This window comes from Photinus pyralis, unplaced genomic scaffold (genome assembly GCF_008802855.1).
Source record: "Photinus pyralis isolate 1611_PpyrPB1 unplaced genomic scaffold, Ppyr1.3 Ppyr1.4_LG8, whole genome shotgun sequence".
NCBI lineage: Eukaryota > Metazoa > Arthropoda > Insecta > Coleoptera > Lampyridae > Photinus > Photinus pyralis.
In genome coordinates this window covers 23,499,696-23,519,758 of record NW_022170819.1, presented here as the reverse complement: position 1 = coordinate 23,519,758, position 20,063 = coordinate 23,499,696, and the positions used below count along the sequence as shown (strand labels likewise).

Genomic DNA, 20,063 nt, shown 5'->3' with positions numbered 1-20,063 from the left:
TGGGTGTATCTTTTGTACTAGCATAGTACGTACGCAGAATGTCTATACTGGATGTACACTGTGGGGTTAAATGTCAACCATATTGACAGTTTATGTACATACATACTGTAAGTCCTATAGACATTCATGTTTTATTGCACTAGAACAGCTATTTTGAAAACGATATACAGTGTGTCCCAGATCGGGTGGGATTGCATGGGTAACTTTCTTATTATTAAAGATAGAGAATTGGTTAAATGGACAATGTTTTGCAGTTTTAGATGCTTATTTAAAATTTCCTTGTGGAAATTCAAAATGTCGAATAGGTTCGACGTAAATTCAAAAAAACTAAAATTGGTCATTACCTTTAATGTCTTATATCATCGAAAGTACAAGAGATATAAAAAAAGTTTTATATAAAACTTACTGTCTTTGATACGCCTAATTTAGAATTGATGTCAAAACAAAATTCAAGATGGCTACCTTTGAGGAACATTTACCGCGTTTTTTTAATCATAAAAAGGGACAATTTTGCCCCCCATTTATAACTTACACTGAAATACTAATAATAATAATAACTAAATACTTTTCATGTACTACTACCCCATTTGAACCACCCGGTACATTTTTTGGTGAGAGTTTAACATTGAATTGGGAACTACGAGTAAAAAATAAGAGTGGGAATAATAATTCATCCTCCAATACCACCACTTTCACATTGAGCAGTTGAGCACCTGTTTTGAAACTGGAATAACAAGTATAAATTGTGCAGATAAAGCGCATTTTTTTTAACCGAAATAGCTTTTGTTTTGACATCAGAATGGATATATTTTTTGCAGACGTCTCAATCGCCCTTTGTGAGTACCCTCTTCCGACAATCCGTTCTTGAGGTATAAGGGAATATACTCGATCACGATAAGAGGCCGAGGAGGAGGGCTATGGTTGGTAGAAATTAATTCCTTTCGTTGAGACCTTTCATTAGAGTACCATGAAGGATAAAACTAGTTCCCCCCCCCCTCCGCCCCGTACTTTGATAAGAGGACAGAAAGAAGGGCAATAGTTTGTAAAAAATTGTTCCTTTCGTTGAGACTTTTAATTAGAAGGGTAGAACATGTGTTTACCCCCCCCCCCCCCCCATTTCCTAAAATTTAACTTAGTACCACTAAAGGCAAGCGTATGCGAAATCTGAGACTAATTGGTTGTCATATGGAAAACTATGCACGTTTTACTTTTAAAAACAGCATCTCAGGAAATCATTCTTGGGGGGGCCCCCCTTTTAGACAGCGAAATTTGATGGCCGCCTGGCACACCTCCAAGGTATATAGGCTACCTACTGCAAAAAATTCCAGGACTCTAGGACGATTCCCCTAGAAGTAGTTGAAAACGGTAGATGTGGGTCCGGACGGACGGACGGACGGACAAAACTCAAACAATAGCACATTTTTTTTAATTCTTAAAAAATGCGCTAAAAATATACTTTGCAGTTTGCGGTAGTAGATACCTACTTTTGGAATGGGCATGGGAGAGTGGGGCGTAAACGAAATCTAGGTATATCAGGGCGTCGAAAAGGAAAATCCTTCGCCCGAGGCTCATAAGGGCATCTTTGGTCATCCACTTCCACTTTGACCTTTCTATTCAACGACGGCTTTTAGTTTAATTAGATCGCGTCATTCTATGACACTATCGATTACTCATGTTGTACTTTTGAATTACGTTGTCCATGTGACGTAGGTATGCATTAGTGACTAAACGGGTAAAGGTTGAGGTTCATTGTTTTTGTACCTCACATTACATCACTGTTCGATGTTTACAACCAAACATGTTTTAATTTACTATTTACTTTACATACATTCCTCGTCAGTCCGTAACCGATTTCTTATAGCGATGAGATCATTCCTGCCCCGTGTGTCATAATAAACCGAAGGCAACAGACGACGAATCTCGATCTTGTTGCTTTCATCATCGCCACTATTTTAATCAAACCACGTTTAGTCGCGGTTCAGTCATCAACTCGTTATTCTTGTGTCCTAATCAAATCAAAATGGCAATTAGCAGGCTATCGATTATTAAATTTTTGGAATTGGTAAGTGCGCTTTTTTAAATTTTATCATTTGCGTTAGAGACGGTTGCTATGGCTACCGCCATACTTTTCAGGCGCCAAAAGTTCGCGCGCGTTACACCCTCACAGTCCCTACAGTAAATATACAAATTATTGACCCCAGAGAGCTGTTTGTCGACAAACACAATTGTATTAATAATATTTGGGAAACAAATTAGAATTTTTCCCATACTTTTTGTTTTCATCACCGTGCACAATTTTTCGGTTAATCAGATAATGGTAGTAGCATATTTGTTACTCATCAGGCTTATTATAGATAGGACATCCGGTGCTGACCTAAACTGTTGGGAAATCTTCCACTTTACCTTGAAATTCCTTGTGCACCAAAATTGTTACTAAATGTAATTGGCACAAGGTTGTCAATACCATTACAGTATAATCCCATTAAAAAATAATGTACAGGTTGGACGAAAAACCAGTTCTCATTTGAAATACGTTTCAGGCCATTGCGGTTACCTGTGTAGGTCTACACTACCACAGCTATACGGGCAAAATAGAGACCGATTTCGTATCCTCGGGGGCCTTTTGCGGATATGTCATCATTCTATGTGGAGTATTCGCGGGTAAGTTTTGGAAGTCTTCAAGTTGAAAAGTGTGAATTTGAAACCCCTCTAGGTCACCTAATGTCATCCCCCATCAATAGAAGAATAGAAATTTTCTTCTGTCTGGTCGGATGTGCGCTGTTTGTTGCCGCCGGCGCTTTAAATATTCAATATTTCGATAATATGAGGAAAGGCGAAACGAGGAACTACGGTCTGGCGAAGGCTTCACTGGCAATAATTGGCGGCGCTATGTTTTTGATCGACGCTCTTTTAACATGGCGAGGCGAATAAGTGCCTAAACGCGCTATGTTTTCAGAGCACTTGTGTATATACATTTTATTATATGTGAAGCGGATTGCTATAATGTACATTCCAGTTGGCGTGGCCAAATTTTAAATTAAGTTTTTACCTATCTGTATGTACCTACTTACCAAAATCTAAATCGTAAGTCCTACCTCAAGATATAAGCTTTAGCATGTTACCATTTTATAATTTTAATGACCTTCTAGGTCAACTTAATTTAATTGTTTTGTATATTAAATGCACGTTTAGATTAGTTATCTTTGGAAGTAATTGTTGAACTTGAACTGAACTCCTGGGTGAGTTTGCACCAGCATTTTCATGAAAATACGATTAGCCTCTTTCTTGGCGCAAAATTTGCGAATGCATAATTGATCATGGTTCAAAGTTTATAGCAGTTGGGAATCTGTACTGATTTATGAACTTGATAAGCCAATATATTACTAACTCAAAAGAACATTCTGATGAATATCGAATTTGTGTGTAAGTAATTCATTTATTTGTTACGTTATCTATTCGATAAGTGTTGCTTGGCCGTCGTCGCAAATTAATCCTGGTATTATGATGGTGGCGGACACCGAAAATACAACCAAGTAGATTAAAAAATTTCCAAAAGAAACGCGAAACTAAGCCAGAAATCTGTCCATTCGACATTTGCTTATAATCGGTCATGGATGGATAATTAAAGGTAACGCTAACGCAATCTCATAAACCGATACAATGGAATATTGAAAGATTCTCAGTAGGTCCACAATTTATTTTTCTTGGTTATTTTCAAACTTATTCGATCATAATATTTTTTGTGTCGTCCATGTACTATGAGCCACACGAAAATGCTAAAATATCACGCAGAATTTCATAGATAAATGTGATTTTCACACCACTGTTCGTCACTAAAAAGGCTACCTAGGTTTAAGTACATACAAACATTGATTTTCACAATCAATTTTTAAATCACACAATCGGCTTGCCGAAATTACACAAGACCATAAATTTACTGGGTTCGTAAAACAGGTCACAAAATTTAAAAGCAATTACAAGCATTTTAAATATTGAACGGTTGAACCCTTTTTGTCCCGATAGTACCTATTTTTATTCTTACCGGAACAAATTTAATGTTATCCAACAATACATAACAATAAAAAAAAGTCACTGATGTTGTTAATTGCAGGGTCTGATAATGATCTTCAGTGCACTTAATTAAAAAAAAAGCAGGTTTTTCTGAGAAATATGAGATAATTGCGCAAATTAAACCTATGTGTGGTATTACAGCATCCTACCCCATTAACTTATAGGCATTGATTACACACACAACTGTATAATTAATGTCGTTAAGTATATAATGATCTTAGGGCACCACTTACTTACTATCCAGCTGCACAACTCTCTTGGCGGGAGCGGTTTGCGCCGATCTACGCCTCTTGGGGTAAAAGACTGCATTGCCTGTTTGGCGTGCAATTAAGCCCAGTGTTGCCACGTTGGCCATTGTCCCGAATTCAATTCAATTAGTCAATAAAATGTATTAAACACCTAACCCTAGTTCATTGCAATATTACGTAATATTGTACAGCAAATTCTAAACGTTCACATTACAATACAGCTCAAAAATCACCTACTACGGTACTGTGAAGCGACCGCGCGATGAAAATTCGTTTAATCCGGCCACGACTTTTACCCCAAGCGCGAGAAATAGGGCACCATTCCATCTCGCTTGGTTGTAGACCGCCAGATCAAAGGCGCCGCTCGAGAGTTGCGGAGCTGGATAGTAAGTAAGCTGTGCTTAGGGGTTCACCATTGAAAACTTTGACTTGCCGTATACTTACAGTTGGCAACTCTGGGGCACAAATACATGCAGCGCCATCTAGTTTTTGAGTTGAAACAACGGACGTTTCGAGGCACTTTTGAATCTCGGTAGCAGTCGGCTCGGACTGGGGTACCTATACCCTAGGTAGCACGAATAAGTCCTACAAGAACGTTGTGTAATACACGCCATTGAATAAGTAAACTTATTCTTACCAAGAAGGTTCTTTTATATGTGCGATGTAGTTCTCCATACTTGGAACGTTATTATGCAGTAAATTAAGAAAGTAACGCATTAGGTGGTAACGTTGTATTTAATATTTCTTATTGCCAATCGATTTCGACAAAATAGTTATGCTATCATCAGCCTGACTGGTTAATAATGAATGTATCCACCAAACAATTATTTCCGCACGATGAGCCAAAGCCAACAACATCCAATCTTTCATTGGATTTGTAATTAGAAAATTAAGTTAATTGCATGTTCAAAGCTCATTTACGACAGCCTCGAGAAAAAGTCCTTTCAGGTAGGATAGGATAAAGTTTCAAAGGTATACATTCGATTCACTTTCAAATTAGAACAATTTCACTTAAAAATCTGCTAGAAATGCTAGAATGTAACTCAATGTTTACAAACTACACACGCCATTTGTAAATTACATCAGCGCCTCTGGTGTTAATCTGAATCGCGAATCAACTTTAAAACACACTTTACCAATGTTTTTATCGTTGTAATGGCGTTATGATAGAATGATACCTATATTCCGTATAATTAAAGTTTGTGTTGATTTCCTATTTAATTTATACACATTAACATGGAATTGCCTTTTCTTTTAAACCCAGCAAATTGAATTCTACTTAGCTGCAGGTTCATTTCAATAAATTTGTACTCGCAAAAGTAGGTACCTAAACAGATGTTTTATTCCTTTCGGAAAATACGATCGATACATTTAGGATTGCTGAGTAGTATTGCATACTCTATTGTTTGGATTTACTCTAACGGCCCATAAAACATAGTGCCAATGTCAGTACCTACTTGGTTACCTCCATTTATTTATTTCTTCACTTTATAAGTTGTCAGTTATCACCCCCTCGCCGCTTTATCAATACGACGCCACTGCTAATAAGGTTAGGTTATGTTATGTCAATTTTAATCAAATGGTTGCCCTGAGCAACCGCTAGTTTACAAACTAAACCGTTTTTCAAAATATGACTTTATACTTTGAAACACCGGTCTTATTTAAAGAGGCCAACGTTATATCCACAAATCAGGTGTGGCATCCAAATGCGCCCCTACTTGCCATCGCAAGTTATTCTCAAGATCGTGGAGGTTTCGTGGGAATCTTCGACGAACTCGTAAGCCCTGTACTCTACGCTCGTGCGAAACTTAACAGAGAACTTTTTGAATAGGGAGAGCCGTTGAAAGAGGTGACCTTTCCAGTTCACGCCGTATCGCAGGTGACCTCCTTGGTATGGCATCCGGAACGGAACATGCTGGTAATCGGCTGGGAAAATGGCGAAATCCGAGCTTGGAACGGTGTCGATAAGGAGTTTGTCAATGTGGCCGGCCCTCACAAGGCTCCGGTCATTTTGTTAGAGTTCAGTCAGAAAGGTGGTCGACTTGTGTCCTGCGATTCGGTTTGTAATTCACACAATATACAGGGTGTTCACTGACAAGCTGAGATAATTATTATATTATGTGAAACAAATGTTTATAGATTTCTGGAAAGGTGCCCATGTGGAATAATGTGCCTGTTTCAATGTTACATATGACTTATTCTTATTGATATACCTACCAGAAGTGGACTGTTTATTTTAAATGGAATTCTCTAAATGTTATACCTTTTTTTACAAAAACGAATGAATTGTTGAATTATCTGAGTTTTTTAAAATTTTTAGAAATACACTGCTTCACAAAACAAATAAGACAAACAGACAACCGACCCTGTGATTTTCATGAATTTTTTAAATAACGCCTAGCCGTACCTAAAGTCAGTATATATACGAGAGTTGCACCAAAAATTCCCGGTTAATTGTTAGTGCTATCAGAAAAGTAATATAGGCGTCATATGTGCCCATTTTCGGTCAGTCTGCAAACGGTAAAATCACTTAAGAGATATACTTACAGGGAAAAAATCCTACATTTTCTTGCTAAAAAGAGATACAGAAAAATATTTCATACAAAAATGTCATTATAATGATTGTTGAATAATCTGCTTTTTTCTATTTATTTATTTATTTTTTTTCTACGGGGTCAGGTAAAAAAGTTGCCTGATTTAACCTCATTTTTTAAATATTTTAATTAAATAAGATAGCGTATTAAATTCTTTTTTTTTTCAAAATTTACGTAACACACCATGAATGATACTAAAAAAATATTCAAAACAATTCAAAAATGATTTAATACATGTCAAAAAAATTTCAAAAGGATTTTTTAACCTTTTCTTTTTTGTCTGTTATGTTTTTCAAACAAGAACGCTATTCTTTTAGATTTAGATCCCAAAAAAATGAGCTTAGATCCGGTAACTTTTTTACCTCACCCTGGATACTTATTCTGAAAAAGGCGTAGATTATTCCTCATTATAAAAGAAACTAAATAAAACATTTTTCAGTATATCTTTGAACTAAGAAAATGTATAATAATTGACTCAGTGCGTCGTTGAACACCCTGTATGTCTTATCACTACAACGGCTGCGAGTAGACAGGTTCCTTGGTTGGTTGGAAGGTCGACAGTAAAAATCAAATGATGACTGTCTTTCATCACGAGCTCAAGGAATCGATAACGCACCTAACCTTTCGTCTCACCGTCCGCAATCATGGCGACTACGACATTGAAGGTCTTGCTAAGGCGGCGGTGAACGGCGACGAGCAGGCGCTTGACATTTTTAGCAGTTGGAGGCCGAAGACCACCGCTCGCAAGTTTAAAGTGCAAGATTCTGCGGATAATAATTGCTTTTTCGTTGGAACACAGCAAGGTAAGTTTCGAGTTAATAAATAAATAATAATTATACTTAATAAATAAATAAATAATAATAAAAAAAAAAGGATTACTATATGGGAAGATGGTAATCAAGTCCAAATGGTGACGGGCAGGGTAAACAAGAAAAGAAAAGGAGGTAGGTACTCCACATATTAATCATATATTTATGTCTCGAAAAGGAGACGTCCGGGTGGCTCTCTCGTGGTTAGATAGCATTATTAGTTAAATACAACAAGGCACACTCAGACATGAGTGCTTACGAACCACCCTAACCTAAACATCCAAACTTGACTCATGTAAGTCAATATTTTACATACCTACATGCAGAATTGAAATGTATGTTATCCAAGCTCAATGGCCTCAATTTTTTTTGTGTTAAATTTTAATTTCAAGGTCATTCATAGCCTCATTTTTTGTTTCATTTTGAAGGTTATCAAAGGAATATCGCAAAACTTACGACCGAATTTGTTGGACTTCGTATTGAAATACTGTAGGTAATTAAGATTCCTTTATTTAATTGTCTGTTGAACTCCTGCGTGCGTAGTATGTCTAAAAACAGGTTCCAAATACCTTTCTTTCTTGTAGCATTGTTGTTTTGTTTTTATGTTTTGTGGAATAAATTTTTGTCTTATTAACTGTGTGGTTAATCGAATCCAAAGTGCGACCCAGATGTAGTTTTCAGGGCAGATTTTTGTGTTTGTGCCCAAGAATTAATTAAAATTTGTCTGGTTAATTGTCAGGAGCCGAGAGTTGATTGAGGCCACAGTGTCTTTTAAATTTTTATAATGTGAGCGTTAGGATTTTTCTTTACAGTGAATGCCGAAGGTGTACAAGGAAAAAGTAGAGAATTCTAAATTTAAAGGTTGATTTGTTTTGAGCTAGCTGGACAGGTATTTTGTGAGTGGTTTAGTGACCATTTGCCATTGCCACAGGATTACTCCGACCTTGTGCTCATTTGTTCTAGTCAACTGCGGTGATCTAGTTTGTGTCGAGTGATTCAGTTTTTCTGGGTTTCATGTTAGTTGTTGTTTCAGGATCAGTCTACTACATAAACGATGGAGGAGTATGTAGGGAGGTGTTAAACACCGATGCAGTACCACTGAATTACATCTTACATCACCCCATCAATAACACCTTGATTATAATGATGGAAGGCTTAACAATAGGTCACTTCGCAATCGACTCTCAGGGGCAACTATCGGAATTAATGAAAGTGAAACTGAGTGGACGTGGCCAAGCGCTTCGTGGTGTAAGCAACCAAGGGCTGGTCTGGGCCACTAACACTTGCTTAGCGGTCTTGACAGGTTTGTAAGCACAATTCTCAAACTTGGGGCTACGTAGATCTCATTATAGGAGATCTAACCGTGCGCGTATGGGATATCGAATCAAACGACAATTATATCTTACCCACCGAACTGAGGCACTTTGAGAAAGTCGACAGTAAGCCTCAGCTTAACGAGCATTTCAGCTGCATCAGCTTCTGCAAGGTCAATCAGACGCTATGCGCCGGGACTAACATCGGTCGCATCTATTTCTGGAGGAAGAAGCAGGCCAGAGCCGAAAGTGTCGATCCTAACGACTGCGTCTGGGAGCTTCATAACTTGTGCAACATCAGCGGCACCATTAAACAGTTGGTTTGGGGATCGGTTAACTTTCGTTTGCCGCTTCTCAGCGTGAATTGCGTTACGAAAGTGTACATAATGAAGGAGCAGAATTTGTGCACGTGCTTTTCTGAGAGTATTTGGGCGACGCAGCGAACTGCGAGTCAAATTTTGTTGGAAACTTTGGAGACGAGCTCGGTTGTTAATACTGACATGCAGGTTACTGATATGAGCATAAATAGAAGTTACATTGCCGTTACCAATGGCCGTTTTATTTCTGTCTACGATATTGTGGACAAAGATCACGAGAAAATCACTTACGAAGTTAGTTACAATGCACAGAAGAAGAATGAAAAGAAAGCTCTTGGTATTAGCTTGATTAATAACTTTAGCTGCGATAATGAAGGTATAATTCTGTTCGGAAAGTCGATCGTGATTCTAACACCAGCCGGTGTTTTAATCAAGGCGCACACCGGATCGAATATATTTTCAATACCGTCTACGCCTGCGGAAGGTGAACCTATAGGTATTGATGTCACCTCAAACTACCTCACTGTCTTTACAATGGAAGGCTACTTGAAGATTTACGACCTGTCAGAAACCGAACCCAAGGTCATAACTCCGATACGCAGTCTGTACGACATGTGTACCGACTTCGGGGAAATCATCCAGGCTAAAGCGAACAGTAACGGCAGTAAGGTTGCGCTGACTTTGGCGGCCGCTAATTTGGTACCCGATGGAAAGCTGTACGTTTGGGACGTCGAGCAGGACAATCTGAATTTGTCGTACGACTTTCGCAAGTTTAACTGTAGCAAGAGTAATACGTACGAAGATTTTCGAGATATATGCGACGAACTGATCGACGACGATGCGGACGAGACGACGGCGCTGTATAATAAGATATGTACGAATCGGATTCCGCTCTCTCTGCACTGGGACAACGAAGACGCGCGACTTTTGATTTGCAACGCGAAAAAGCTGAAGAGTTCTGGGGGAAGAAAGCCGTATTTGTCTCTATATGGAAAAGAACATAATGAGAATAAAACAGGTAGGTCTATTCCAAATGTTGCATATTTACCATTTCCCCGAGGCAATTTTTGATAGTCGTGTTTTTGGAAAAAGTGCACGTGAAAAAAGCGCCGATGTTTTTCACTGTAATTTCCTGCGAGCTGTTTTACTGGGAAACACAAATAAGACAGAAGAAGATGCGCTTCGACCGTAGATGCGAGAGGTTTGAGAATAAAAATTTGCAGCGCAGATTGTGTTAATACAATTTTTTAATAAACAACCTAACATCAACCCCAATTTGAGAAACGTGTTAATAATTTATTAATACTGCATGAAACAGCACATACTTATACATTTCCAACGGGCCATTATGACCTACAGGCCAGGTGGCAATCGCCACCCGCCCCCTCGGGCCAGTCCGCCCCTGAATACAAATCGTGCGTTGCGCGTAGGGAGAGCGGTCCAGGTGCTGTATTAATTTTTGCACACTCCCCCACGCTCCGTTAATAGTAGAATCCCTTGATAAATTTACTGATACAGGCTTACCATTCTACACGAATACACGGACCTTGGGGAGGAAAGGCATAAAATGTGCGTTCTCTTAATATTCTAATGCCTATTTCATGTGCATGGCGAAATTGCGATCACGATTTTACTATAAACTCTAATAACTGCGTCACAACTCGTGCTAATGGAGGGCGTCGGTGATCACTGTCAATATTGGTGCGAATATAGAGGTATCGTTTGTAATATTTTCGTTTGATTGTTAGGTTAGGCAAGAGGATTCTTTCTTTATTTGTTATGAAGTCGTTAAACTTACGTATGAACGACCCTCGTATATAGCATCTGTAGGCTTCTAAAGGTGACATATTTGCACCGACTTAGCAAAAGTTGACACAAAACCAATATTATATGTCAAGGGCCAACTAAAAGAATCGATTAGCAATAGGGTATCAGCAAGGTCGCATGGCATGGCAAAGTATTAGTATAAAGTAATTGATACAGTGCCAAATGCAAATATGGAGCAATCTTGATCTTTGGTTGCAGCCAAAGTTAAAAACAAATTTAGGATACCTAAGCAGGTAGCCAAAATTTTAAGAAATGGTGAAACGCACAGGTTATGATTTCTCTTTGGTGCCATATAATTCTGTGTCAAAAACTGCATGGTTGCGGGAGTTCCCAGTCGAGAGTCGAGAACAGTTCCGGCATTAGGTGACGTAACTAAATGTGGTTACAGTTATTTACCACCTCTGGGAGCATCTCTTTAAGACGAAAAGTGTTACTTTCTAAACCTTGTAAAGAAGTCATTACGGGCCAAGACCAGGTAAATGTAACATAAACATAAATTAGGCAAAAATTTACACCAAAACGTAAATGATGCACACGTTATCGATTTCATTTCTAGACATATTTTCGTTCACGTTCGCTATGAAGCGGCATATGTGTAAATTTTCGTATGTTGAACAAAATACAAATTCAAAACCAAATTTTACTTACTTTATTTATTACAACAGCATTGAAAGTTTTCTTTGTTTTCCCATACCGAACGAAATTCTTTTTTTCTGCGGTGTGAGTTGAGGTATATGCAACCTGCACAAAGATTGTTGAACTTGTTGTGCACTTAACCCCCAGGTTCTACACTAACTTCACACTACAAGAACACGGAAATAAAACCCACCCGGCAACGTTTAAAAATGGCCCCCCGAATGACTATTCCCTCCACAACTACACAAGATCCCGCTTAAATTTGAAGGCATGGCCCCCTTACGTTCTTTATAAACAACGCTATGACCTGAAGCACAGTAGGGAAGGAACGTGAAATAAAACACTTAAATTGTGAAAAGTTTGTTTAATAATGATCGTAGTTATTATGATTGTAAAAGCCCGGAAATTTAGTTGGTGTACATTAATATAAACAAAGCAAGCAAAGCCAAAAGGCGTACTCTCGCAAAAGTAACTGCTAAGGGTAAAAAGAGTACGACGTAAGAAAAACCTCGCAGTTTGATTAATACAATCCAAAAGTTAATTAACAAAATATTTTGTAAAAGTTTAAGCAGTACTTAACAAAGATAATAAATGCATATATACAATGTTGGTGACACTCAAGGTTAAAAGCAAGTTTTTGGGAACAATGGGTCAGGTAGTAGCAGGTACCTAAATTCTGAGAAAGGGTTAAGTGTACAGGATGTGACTCATCTTTGGTACAGTAAAGTCCTTTTGTTAAAAGCAAGATGGAAAATTACATGGCCTTGTACGCAAATTTAACCAAAAACAAGATATGTGGAAATTACTGAATCGCCATTCATTTATCACACATAGATTCTAAACTGCAGAGCTTTGATTAGCGTAATCCCGCTCCTGCAAGATGGGCAGCCCGCCCCTGGTTTCGGGGATTCGAGCCTACAGTTGGATGTTGAAGACAATTACGGAATTAGGTGTTGTAACTCAATTGTGTCTACAGTTTTTTTCCACCCCCGTGACTGCTTCATTCACGGAGAAAATTGTTAGTAACAAGCAACAAGTCAGTACATACATCAAACGAATCAGTAATTTCAACATATTAAAATAAAATTATCAAAACTTATATGAATGTAACTTCAGGGACAAGACCAAGTAATCAACATCAATGAACATAAATTAAGCAAGCATTACACCAAAAACGTAAACAATTACCTACAAACAATAACATAACGGTATCACACATGTGATTCTGCATTGCGGTTAAACCAAGTAAATTTCAAAAACAAAGATACAAACACACAAAAAAAAATAAAATTCGGCATACAAAACACAAATACGATATAAAGAAATGCGAAAATTACTACCTGCATTAAATAACATAAAATAACAACAAACATTTATGGAGCATTCGTGCTTTCTAGATGGCGCAGGCAGCTTTTCCCCACTAGAAATTGCATGGTTGCCAACTCTCAAAAATGTATGTATCGTCGTAAGTTGTATATACAGGGTGGAACCTTTCAAACTTAAAAACATTTGCTTGTTTATTACATATTCCTGGTTAGTCTACTTATTGGTGGATAAAGAATGAAGACATTCAGCTATCATTTGATCCTTATCTAAATATTTTGTCTTTGCCACATAATGAATTATTAGTAATTTCTTCTGTTTAAAAAATATACACCCCTTCTCAGTTCTACGCAAAATTTTAATCCAACCATAGGAATGGTAGAAATTAAAAGCAAAATTGCCCTTGAATGAAAAAAAAATAACCAACACCATTTGTTTGGATTTGATTCTTTTCAATAAATACCATTTGTTTCTGCAAATAATTCTCATAGGTCAGTTTCTTTAGGAATATCAAAATTACATTAAACCAAATTGTTTAATGCAAATTCCTAAAAATAAGCGACCATTACTTTTATACACAAAAAAGTTAAACAGTAATTGATGTGGATGATAATTTCTTCTGGTAACCAGTTGATTTTATCTTCTTAACTTCATGCACTGCCCGGTAACTTAGTTGTTGGAATGAACGCCAAACAAAAATGTTCATGCTTATTGTGAATGCAAACAAACCAGGTTTTATTACTTGCGCCCAGAAATAAAATGCCAATGTTCCGATGTGTTGGTATTAAATTTTTCCGAATAAATTAAGCTTTTTTTCAGAGTAAATGCATCAATTAATTATTTAAAATTTCCGAGTGCGGTTGTACACAAAATGTTATTTATTGCACATGGCGCTGTCCAAATGCGTCACTCAAACTTAGATAAACTGCAACAAAAATTACTGTTTATCACAACGAGTTTTTAAATTCAGTTTATTTAATCCCGTTTCTATTTGAAGCGTGTCCAATTCGAAAATGTTCTGTCGCGTAAATTTTATCACTCGTAAAGGAAACGGCGTTGCTACAAGGCTAACGTCCAATTTTGGCCTAAAATTAAATCTGCACGTTGCGGGTAGCGATGCGATTAAAAAATAGCAGCGACGTTCTTGTTTGGATTTTTCCACCCAAAATGATAACTGGTAACACTTTATCGGTAGGTACTTGATAAATTTCGTTTCAAACGATAATTTATCTAAAATAGTACGTAACCGCTCGTGAAATTGTCTGCGAAAATATCGCAATTTGCAAAATTCTTACATCAAAATATAATCATCTGCTGTCTAAAATCCCCGCACACATGGTCTCAATGCTTATCGCAAAATGCACCCCTTATCGCTTTTTATTTCCAAACGTACTTTCATGTTCGCTATGAAGCGGTACATGTGTATATTTTCCCATGTTTACCAAAATACAATCTCAAAATCGAATAAAGAATGAATGCGGATGTGATGCATTCTTTCCATGAGTGTCTGGAATCTGTGCAATATAAGCAAATTGAATTGTGTTTAGTATCAGTTCCAACTTCGATGCCGAAGTGAGAAATAGTGACCCCTTTCATTAACCGAAATATCGGTATATAATATAAAAATCTCTTCAAAGCTGACTACTTCCAGGGCTTTTTGTGTATATTGCTTATATATTTGTCAAATGAAAAAGCTCATACTGGTATTTTTTATTTGCGAAACACTCATATCGACATTTGAGCTCGCACGTAACACAGCGTAACTTGAGACTATTAACACGCGTTCAGGTCTCTTGTCATCAGACTTCTCAGGTGAACCACTTGCTTAGTAACACACACGAGGTACTCTTGCTGATTCGCGTTCTTTGCGAAATTGTTTTGACCCTATCTTTATCGTACGATGGAATGATAACAAACAAGAGCAAAAACACACTCTATATTCAGTGTACATCTTTTCTACGTAACTTTGGATCATTTTAGCAGTGAAACGGTCACTAGAAGACGAAGATCAGGTGGTAATAACGATGTTCATTTCGACCGACCACGGTATTCGCATCCAAGATATCAAGGCCATCGACGCCGAATCCAAACTGATCGGACTGGCGACCCCTTTTATGGTCGTTCTTAGCAAACACAACATCGAAAGGGTGGTCATGAACGATTTTAACGGTTTGGAGAAGTGCAATAAGGCGACCAAGGAGGCCATCTTGGATTTCAGTTACAATCTCAGCTTGGGAAATATGGACGCCGCGTTCAAGGCGATCAAGCTCATTCAGTCGGCTGGAGTTTGGCAGAGTTTGGCGCGAATGTGCGTTAAAACTAGACGGTTGGATGTCGCCTCCGTGTGCTTGGGTCACATGGGCGACGCTAAAGCGGCCCGAGCGCTGAGATTGGCGGTTGCTGACGCTTCGTTACCGATAGAAGCTAAAATAGCGGTTCTTGCAATACAACTAAACATGCTGGTAAGGACGTAAAAAAACCACCCTGTATTTTACTCTGGGTTTAGGACGAAGCGGAAAAATTGTACATGCAGTGCGAACGTTACGACCTGCTGAATAAATTCTATCAGAGCCGCAATCGAATGGACGAGGCGCTGACGGTTGCCGAAAGCAACGATCGCATACATCTGAAAAACACCGAGCACATGTACGCACAAATGCTCGAACAAAATGGCAACCTTCGCGAAGCTGTCTATAGGTACGAAAGGGCGAACACGCATGTACAGGAAATACCGCGCATGTTAGTCGAACAACCGGATCAGCTCGAAGTGTACATGTCGACTACTACCGAACCGTAAGTACCTACTGCGTGATGAAACCTAATTTTCCTACTTCCTACTACTAAATATTTTATTTCCTCTTCGAATTCAATTTTTAACGCACTCAAATAGTGCGTTTTGGCTTGAGAACTCAAGCGAGAATCCTTCGCTCATTAGAACAAACGCAAACAACTCGACTCGCGTACTTCTTGAGTCCAAAAGGAAACTCGCATTTCACGTGCTCGGCTTATCGCACAACGGAACGAAACTTTTAGGTCCGAAGAGATCGGACAACCGCGCAATACGTTTCTTGATATTGCTGGTTATCGCCAGACATATTTTCGTTCAGGTTCGCTATGAAGCGGTACATGTGTAAATTTACCAAAATATAAATTCTAAAAAATTTGTTTAAAACACAGTACATAAACCTGCTTCCTTTGGAAAAAAAACGTAATAGGAAACAGGGCCGAGTGCTCCCAATGAAGAACTTTTAAGTTTGTCAGTAATAAAACTCATGTTGAAGATTTTAAAATAGCGATCGCGTACGCACACCACGATACTCCAAAACGATTGGGTGATGTACAGAATTCGTGTTTCAGAGAACTTCTGAAATGGTGGGGTCAGTACATAGAATCGCAGGGCGATCTAAACGGCGCACTGAGAACGTACGCCAAAGCGGGCGACATCTACAATCAAGTTCGTACGCTCTGCTTTATGGAGGAAGAAGGTCGTGCCACCGAACTGACGCGCGCGAACACGGATAAAGCCGCCTTTTACCACATGGCCCGCCACTACGAAACACTGAACAACATTAAGCAGTCTGTCGAGTTTTTTAAGAAGGCTAACGCGTATAGTAACGCGGTGAGACTGTGTAAAGAGAATAATATGGGCGAGGAGCTCTGGAGCATTGCACTGGTCGCCGGTCGGCAAGAGAAATTGGAATGCGCCAGGTACTTTGAGGAAGTCGGAGACGCCGAGAAGGCCATTATGTGCTATCACAGAGCGGGTGAGTAGGTAGTAAATCGGAAGGGGGTAAAATCGGCAATGGATGTTCACAGGGATGTTTCACAAGGCCTTGGACCTTGCTTTTAAATTCGAACAATTTGACGTGCTGCAACAGGTCGCCGTGAGTTTAGACTGGAACTCCGACCCGGCCCTAATTAAAAAGTGCGCCGACTTCTTTGTCGCCAACGAACAGTACGACAAAGCCGTTGATTTGTTAGCCGTGGGGAAACACGTAAGATGGTCCCCTACTCTCGATCACATTTAAACCATTATTCCTCAGTATATAGACGCCATTAACATATGCCTAAGTCACAACGTGCAACTGACCGAAGATTTGGTGGAGAAACTTACACCTGAAAAGGAGGCAGTCGACGAGACTACCAAAAACAAAATATTAGAAAGTCTGGCCGAAAGTCTCATGATTCAGGGCCACTATCAGTTGGCAACGAAAAAATTTACCCAAGCAGGAGATCGGGTAAGTCCTCATCCGTGTAATGGGATCTCTTACAAAGTGTCTAGGTACGAGCAATGAAGGCGCTACTCAAGTCGGGCGACACCGATAAAATAATCTTCTTCGCGGGCGTGTCGAGGCAGCGAGAAATCTACATCATGGCGGCTAATTATTTGCAATCTCTCGATTGGCAAAACAAACCGGAAGTCTTGCGTAATATCATCACGTTCTACTCCAAGGGTAAGGCTCAAGATCTACTGGCTAATTTCTACGTCGCATGCGCACAGGTTTGTGACATTTACTGTGGAGTGCCGTCGCAAATGTTCTCGTTTCAGATCGAAATCGATGAATTTCAAAACTACGAGAAGGCGTACGGAGCGCTTACCGAGGCTTCGCGGTGTCTGACGAAAATCCCGAATGCATCGGTCCAACACGAGAAGGCATCCGAAGTCGTTAAGAAACGCATGGTCGCGATCAAGAGGTTCATCGACATACGCCGCTTGTTCGAGAGAGGCGATATCGATAACGCCATCACGCAGTCGCGGCAGTTTTTGGTAGCGGGCGGGCCCGACTTGGAAGAGTCGGTTAGGCGCGGCGACGTGTACGCTTTAATGATACATCACTACGTAAAAAATCAGGAGTTTCTCGAGGCCAAGCAGGTTCTAACGGAATTGCGTCAAGTGCTATCCAGTTCAGGAAATGTGCCCATCACTTACTATGTAAATAAGGAATTAATAGAGGCCTTAGCGGCCGGGTTGGGCACGACCGTTGGTATCTTAATACCTTCGAGTAGCAAGTTGAGGAGCTCAGTAAGTCAAGATCAGGGCGAGGGGGAAATTGAAGAGGAAGTTAATTAGGTTAAGTTGATTGTGGAACCAATCCGTCCTTTTATTATGTGATAGTATTTATGTTTTTATCCAAAACGATTTGTAGGTTAGGAAAATACAAATAAAGGTAACACTAAACTCAGTGATTTTCGGGTGAACATTTTGCATCATTATTAAAATATCGTGTAGCTAAGCAAAAGTCCATCATTACCTCATAAATGGTCCCTATTCCCGTGACCTACTGCATTTGAACCTTCTATAAATGATGCGTACCGCCAGCTTGTTGAGTTTCATTACTTTGGGCTAGGGTTCGAGTCAATTTTGGTTGCTTTTTATAGAAAAAGATTTTAACGCAATGGGATTGGTCAGCTTTCTCTAAGCTATTTAATTCTTTGGTTTTCCATCAATTTGGTACAAAAATATAGGAAATTAACGTCCTGGACACCTTGAAAAAATTATTTTCTCAATTCCATTTGGATGTGAGGGGTACGCCGTCACTCGTACCAATTGTAGACTGTTCCTCGGATCGCGTGTGAATTTTTTGAGTAAAAATGCGCTTTTATACATTTGCAAGGGACAAGTCGCCAGGATTTTTTTAAAAACATTGATGACTCCTAGTGAACCAGGGGGTGGAAAATTTATTTTTAAAAAAATTTTTGCGCGGGATGCTCAATCGGGTGGACCATCGAACTGGCAACCAAATGGTCTCTCTGTCGTAGTGGAAGTTTTTACCCTCGCGGTGGGTTGATACTTGGTGATTCCGTTGCCGTTAAGGGTGTGTCCACTTCTCAAATTTTTTTCGGTACAGTGCGACCACCCGACGCGGCAGGGGGAGGACGTGAAGCCATCACGTATCCACACAATCGCCGAAGCTGGGCGTATAATAGTCTTATTAAAATCAAAACAAAAGAGTAGAAAATTTTGGATCTTATTGGTATACAGTACAATACAGTATGATGGAAATGGTAATGGAAGAGGTGAAATTAAGACAAAGTCTAAATATGTCAAGAAAAAGACCAGGTAATGCGCAGTATCCAAAACCGAAAATATTGTATAGGTATATAAACCTAAAATACTTACCACATTGACGGCAACTTTTCTTCAAAATAAACCCCCGCTCGCGTAGTCTTAAAATGCGAAGGGTTTTTACCATCTATATGATAAGAGTTACTTGCAAAAAGCGTACAAAGATCTTGGTCCTTTGAGCCGAATTTAATTTCTTTTTACTTTTTTACCGTTTCAAATGTTGTAAGTATATGTTCAAAACAACTCTTTTACAAACTGTTAATCAAGTAAAACGAAAGTTTACCTAAAGGAAAAGTAAAAAACGGCGATTGATCTGGTATCTGTGCTAGCCACAGCAATTTTTTGTACATGTTGTTTTGCTTAAATTGATAATAGATTTGTGGTGTTTTTTGTACTGAATTGATTATCATGTTTTCCACTTGCATTTATGATGTCTCTTGTGTTTCGTTCGATTTAGCGCATTTGACTCAATACCTGATCTTTATTGTACAATTTGAGATATTTGATTTGTATATTTCTCTTTTGCATTTTATTATCGTGTAGTTGATTTATTTCTTGTATTTGTGTGTAGCCATGTTTTGTTTGTCCAATGGTGTTGTTTTTCTTACTTTTTCTTGTGTTTTCTTTTGCATAGAATTTGGGGTTTTATTTAATTCTTTTCCTATGCCTCACGTACCAACACAAAGACAAAGAACGGCCATAGCATAACAAAACGTAGGAGCCCTATTCATACCACCAAGTCCAAGCCGACTGTTACCAAGAGTCGAAAGTGGCGGAAAATGTCTGTCATTTCGACGTTAGATGGCTCTGCTTGTAATTTTTTCCCCGAGCTGCCAGCTAAGTATAGGTTATTATAAG

At 38.9% G+C, this 20,063-nt stretch overlaps 2 protein-coding genes across 2 annotated transcripts; both read left to right on the top strand.

Moving 5' to 3' along the window:
* The first annotated feature begins 1,838 nt into the window (after nucleotides 1–1,838).
* Nucleotides 1,839–3,196, top strand: LOC116178192. Its single transcript, XM_031497616.1, has 3 exons — nucleotides 1,839–2,062; nucleotides 2,541–2,661; nucleotides 2,714–3,196. The coding sequence occupies exons 1-3, from the start codon at nucleotides 2,021–2,023 to the stop codon at nucleotides 2,929–2,931; spliced, it is 381 nt and encodes a 126-aa protein (XP_031353476.1). The 5' UTR covers nucleotides 1,839–2,020; the 3' UTR covers nucleotides 2,932–3,196.
* Nucleotides 3,197–3,537: 341 nt separating this feature from the next.
* LOC116178191 (intraflagellar transport protein 140 homolog) lies at nucleotides 3,538–18,325 on the top strand. Its single transcript, XM_031497615.1, has 12 exons — nucleotides 3,538–6,096; nucleotides 6,151–6,378; nucleotides 7,443–7,716; nucleotides 8,756–9,025; nucleotides 9,075–10,370; nucleotides 15,119–15,600; nucleotides 15,645–15,931; nucleotides 16,496–16,902; nucleotides 16,955–17,133; nucleotides 17,182–17,376; nucleotides 17,421–17,639; nucleotides 17,688–18,325. Exons 1-12 carry the CDS (start codon nucleotides 5,950–5,952, stop codon nucleotides 18,207–18,209), a joined length of 4,506 nt encoding a protein of 1,501 aa, XP_031353475.1. The 5' UTR covers nucleotides 3,538–5,949; the 3' UTR covers nucleotides 18,210–18,325.
* Nucleotides 18,326–20,063: the final 1,738 nt, after the last annotated feature.

Bases quoted from the DNA above. Each gene is read 5' to 3' on its own strand.
- LOC116178192 (XM_031497616.1), top strand. From the start codon at position 2,021: ATGGCAATTAGCAGGCTATCGATTATTAAATTTTTGGAATTG. The intron at 2,063-2,540 runs GTAAGTGCGCTT...AATACGTTTCAG, and splicing joins TTATTAAATTTTTGGAATTG to GCCATTGCGGTTACCTGTGT. The intron at 2,662-2,713 runs GTAAGTTTTGGA...AAACCCCTCTAG, and splicing joins TCTATGTGGAGTATTCGCGG to GTCACCTAATGTCATCCCCC.
- LOC116178191 (XM_031497615.1), top strand. From the start codon at position 5,950: ATGACTTTATACTTTGAAACACCGGTCTTATTTAAAGAGGCCAACGTT. The intron at 17,134-17,181 runs GTAAGATGGTCC...ATTATTCCTCAG, and splicing joins TGTTAGCCGTGGGGAAACAC to TATATAGACGCCATTAACAT. The intron at 17,640-17,687 runs GTTTGTGACATT...TTCTCGTTTCAG, and splicing joins TCTACGTCGCATGCGCACAG to ATCGAAATCGATGAATTTCA.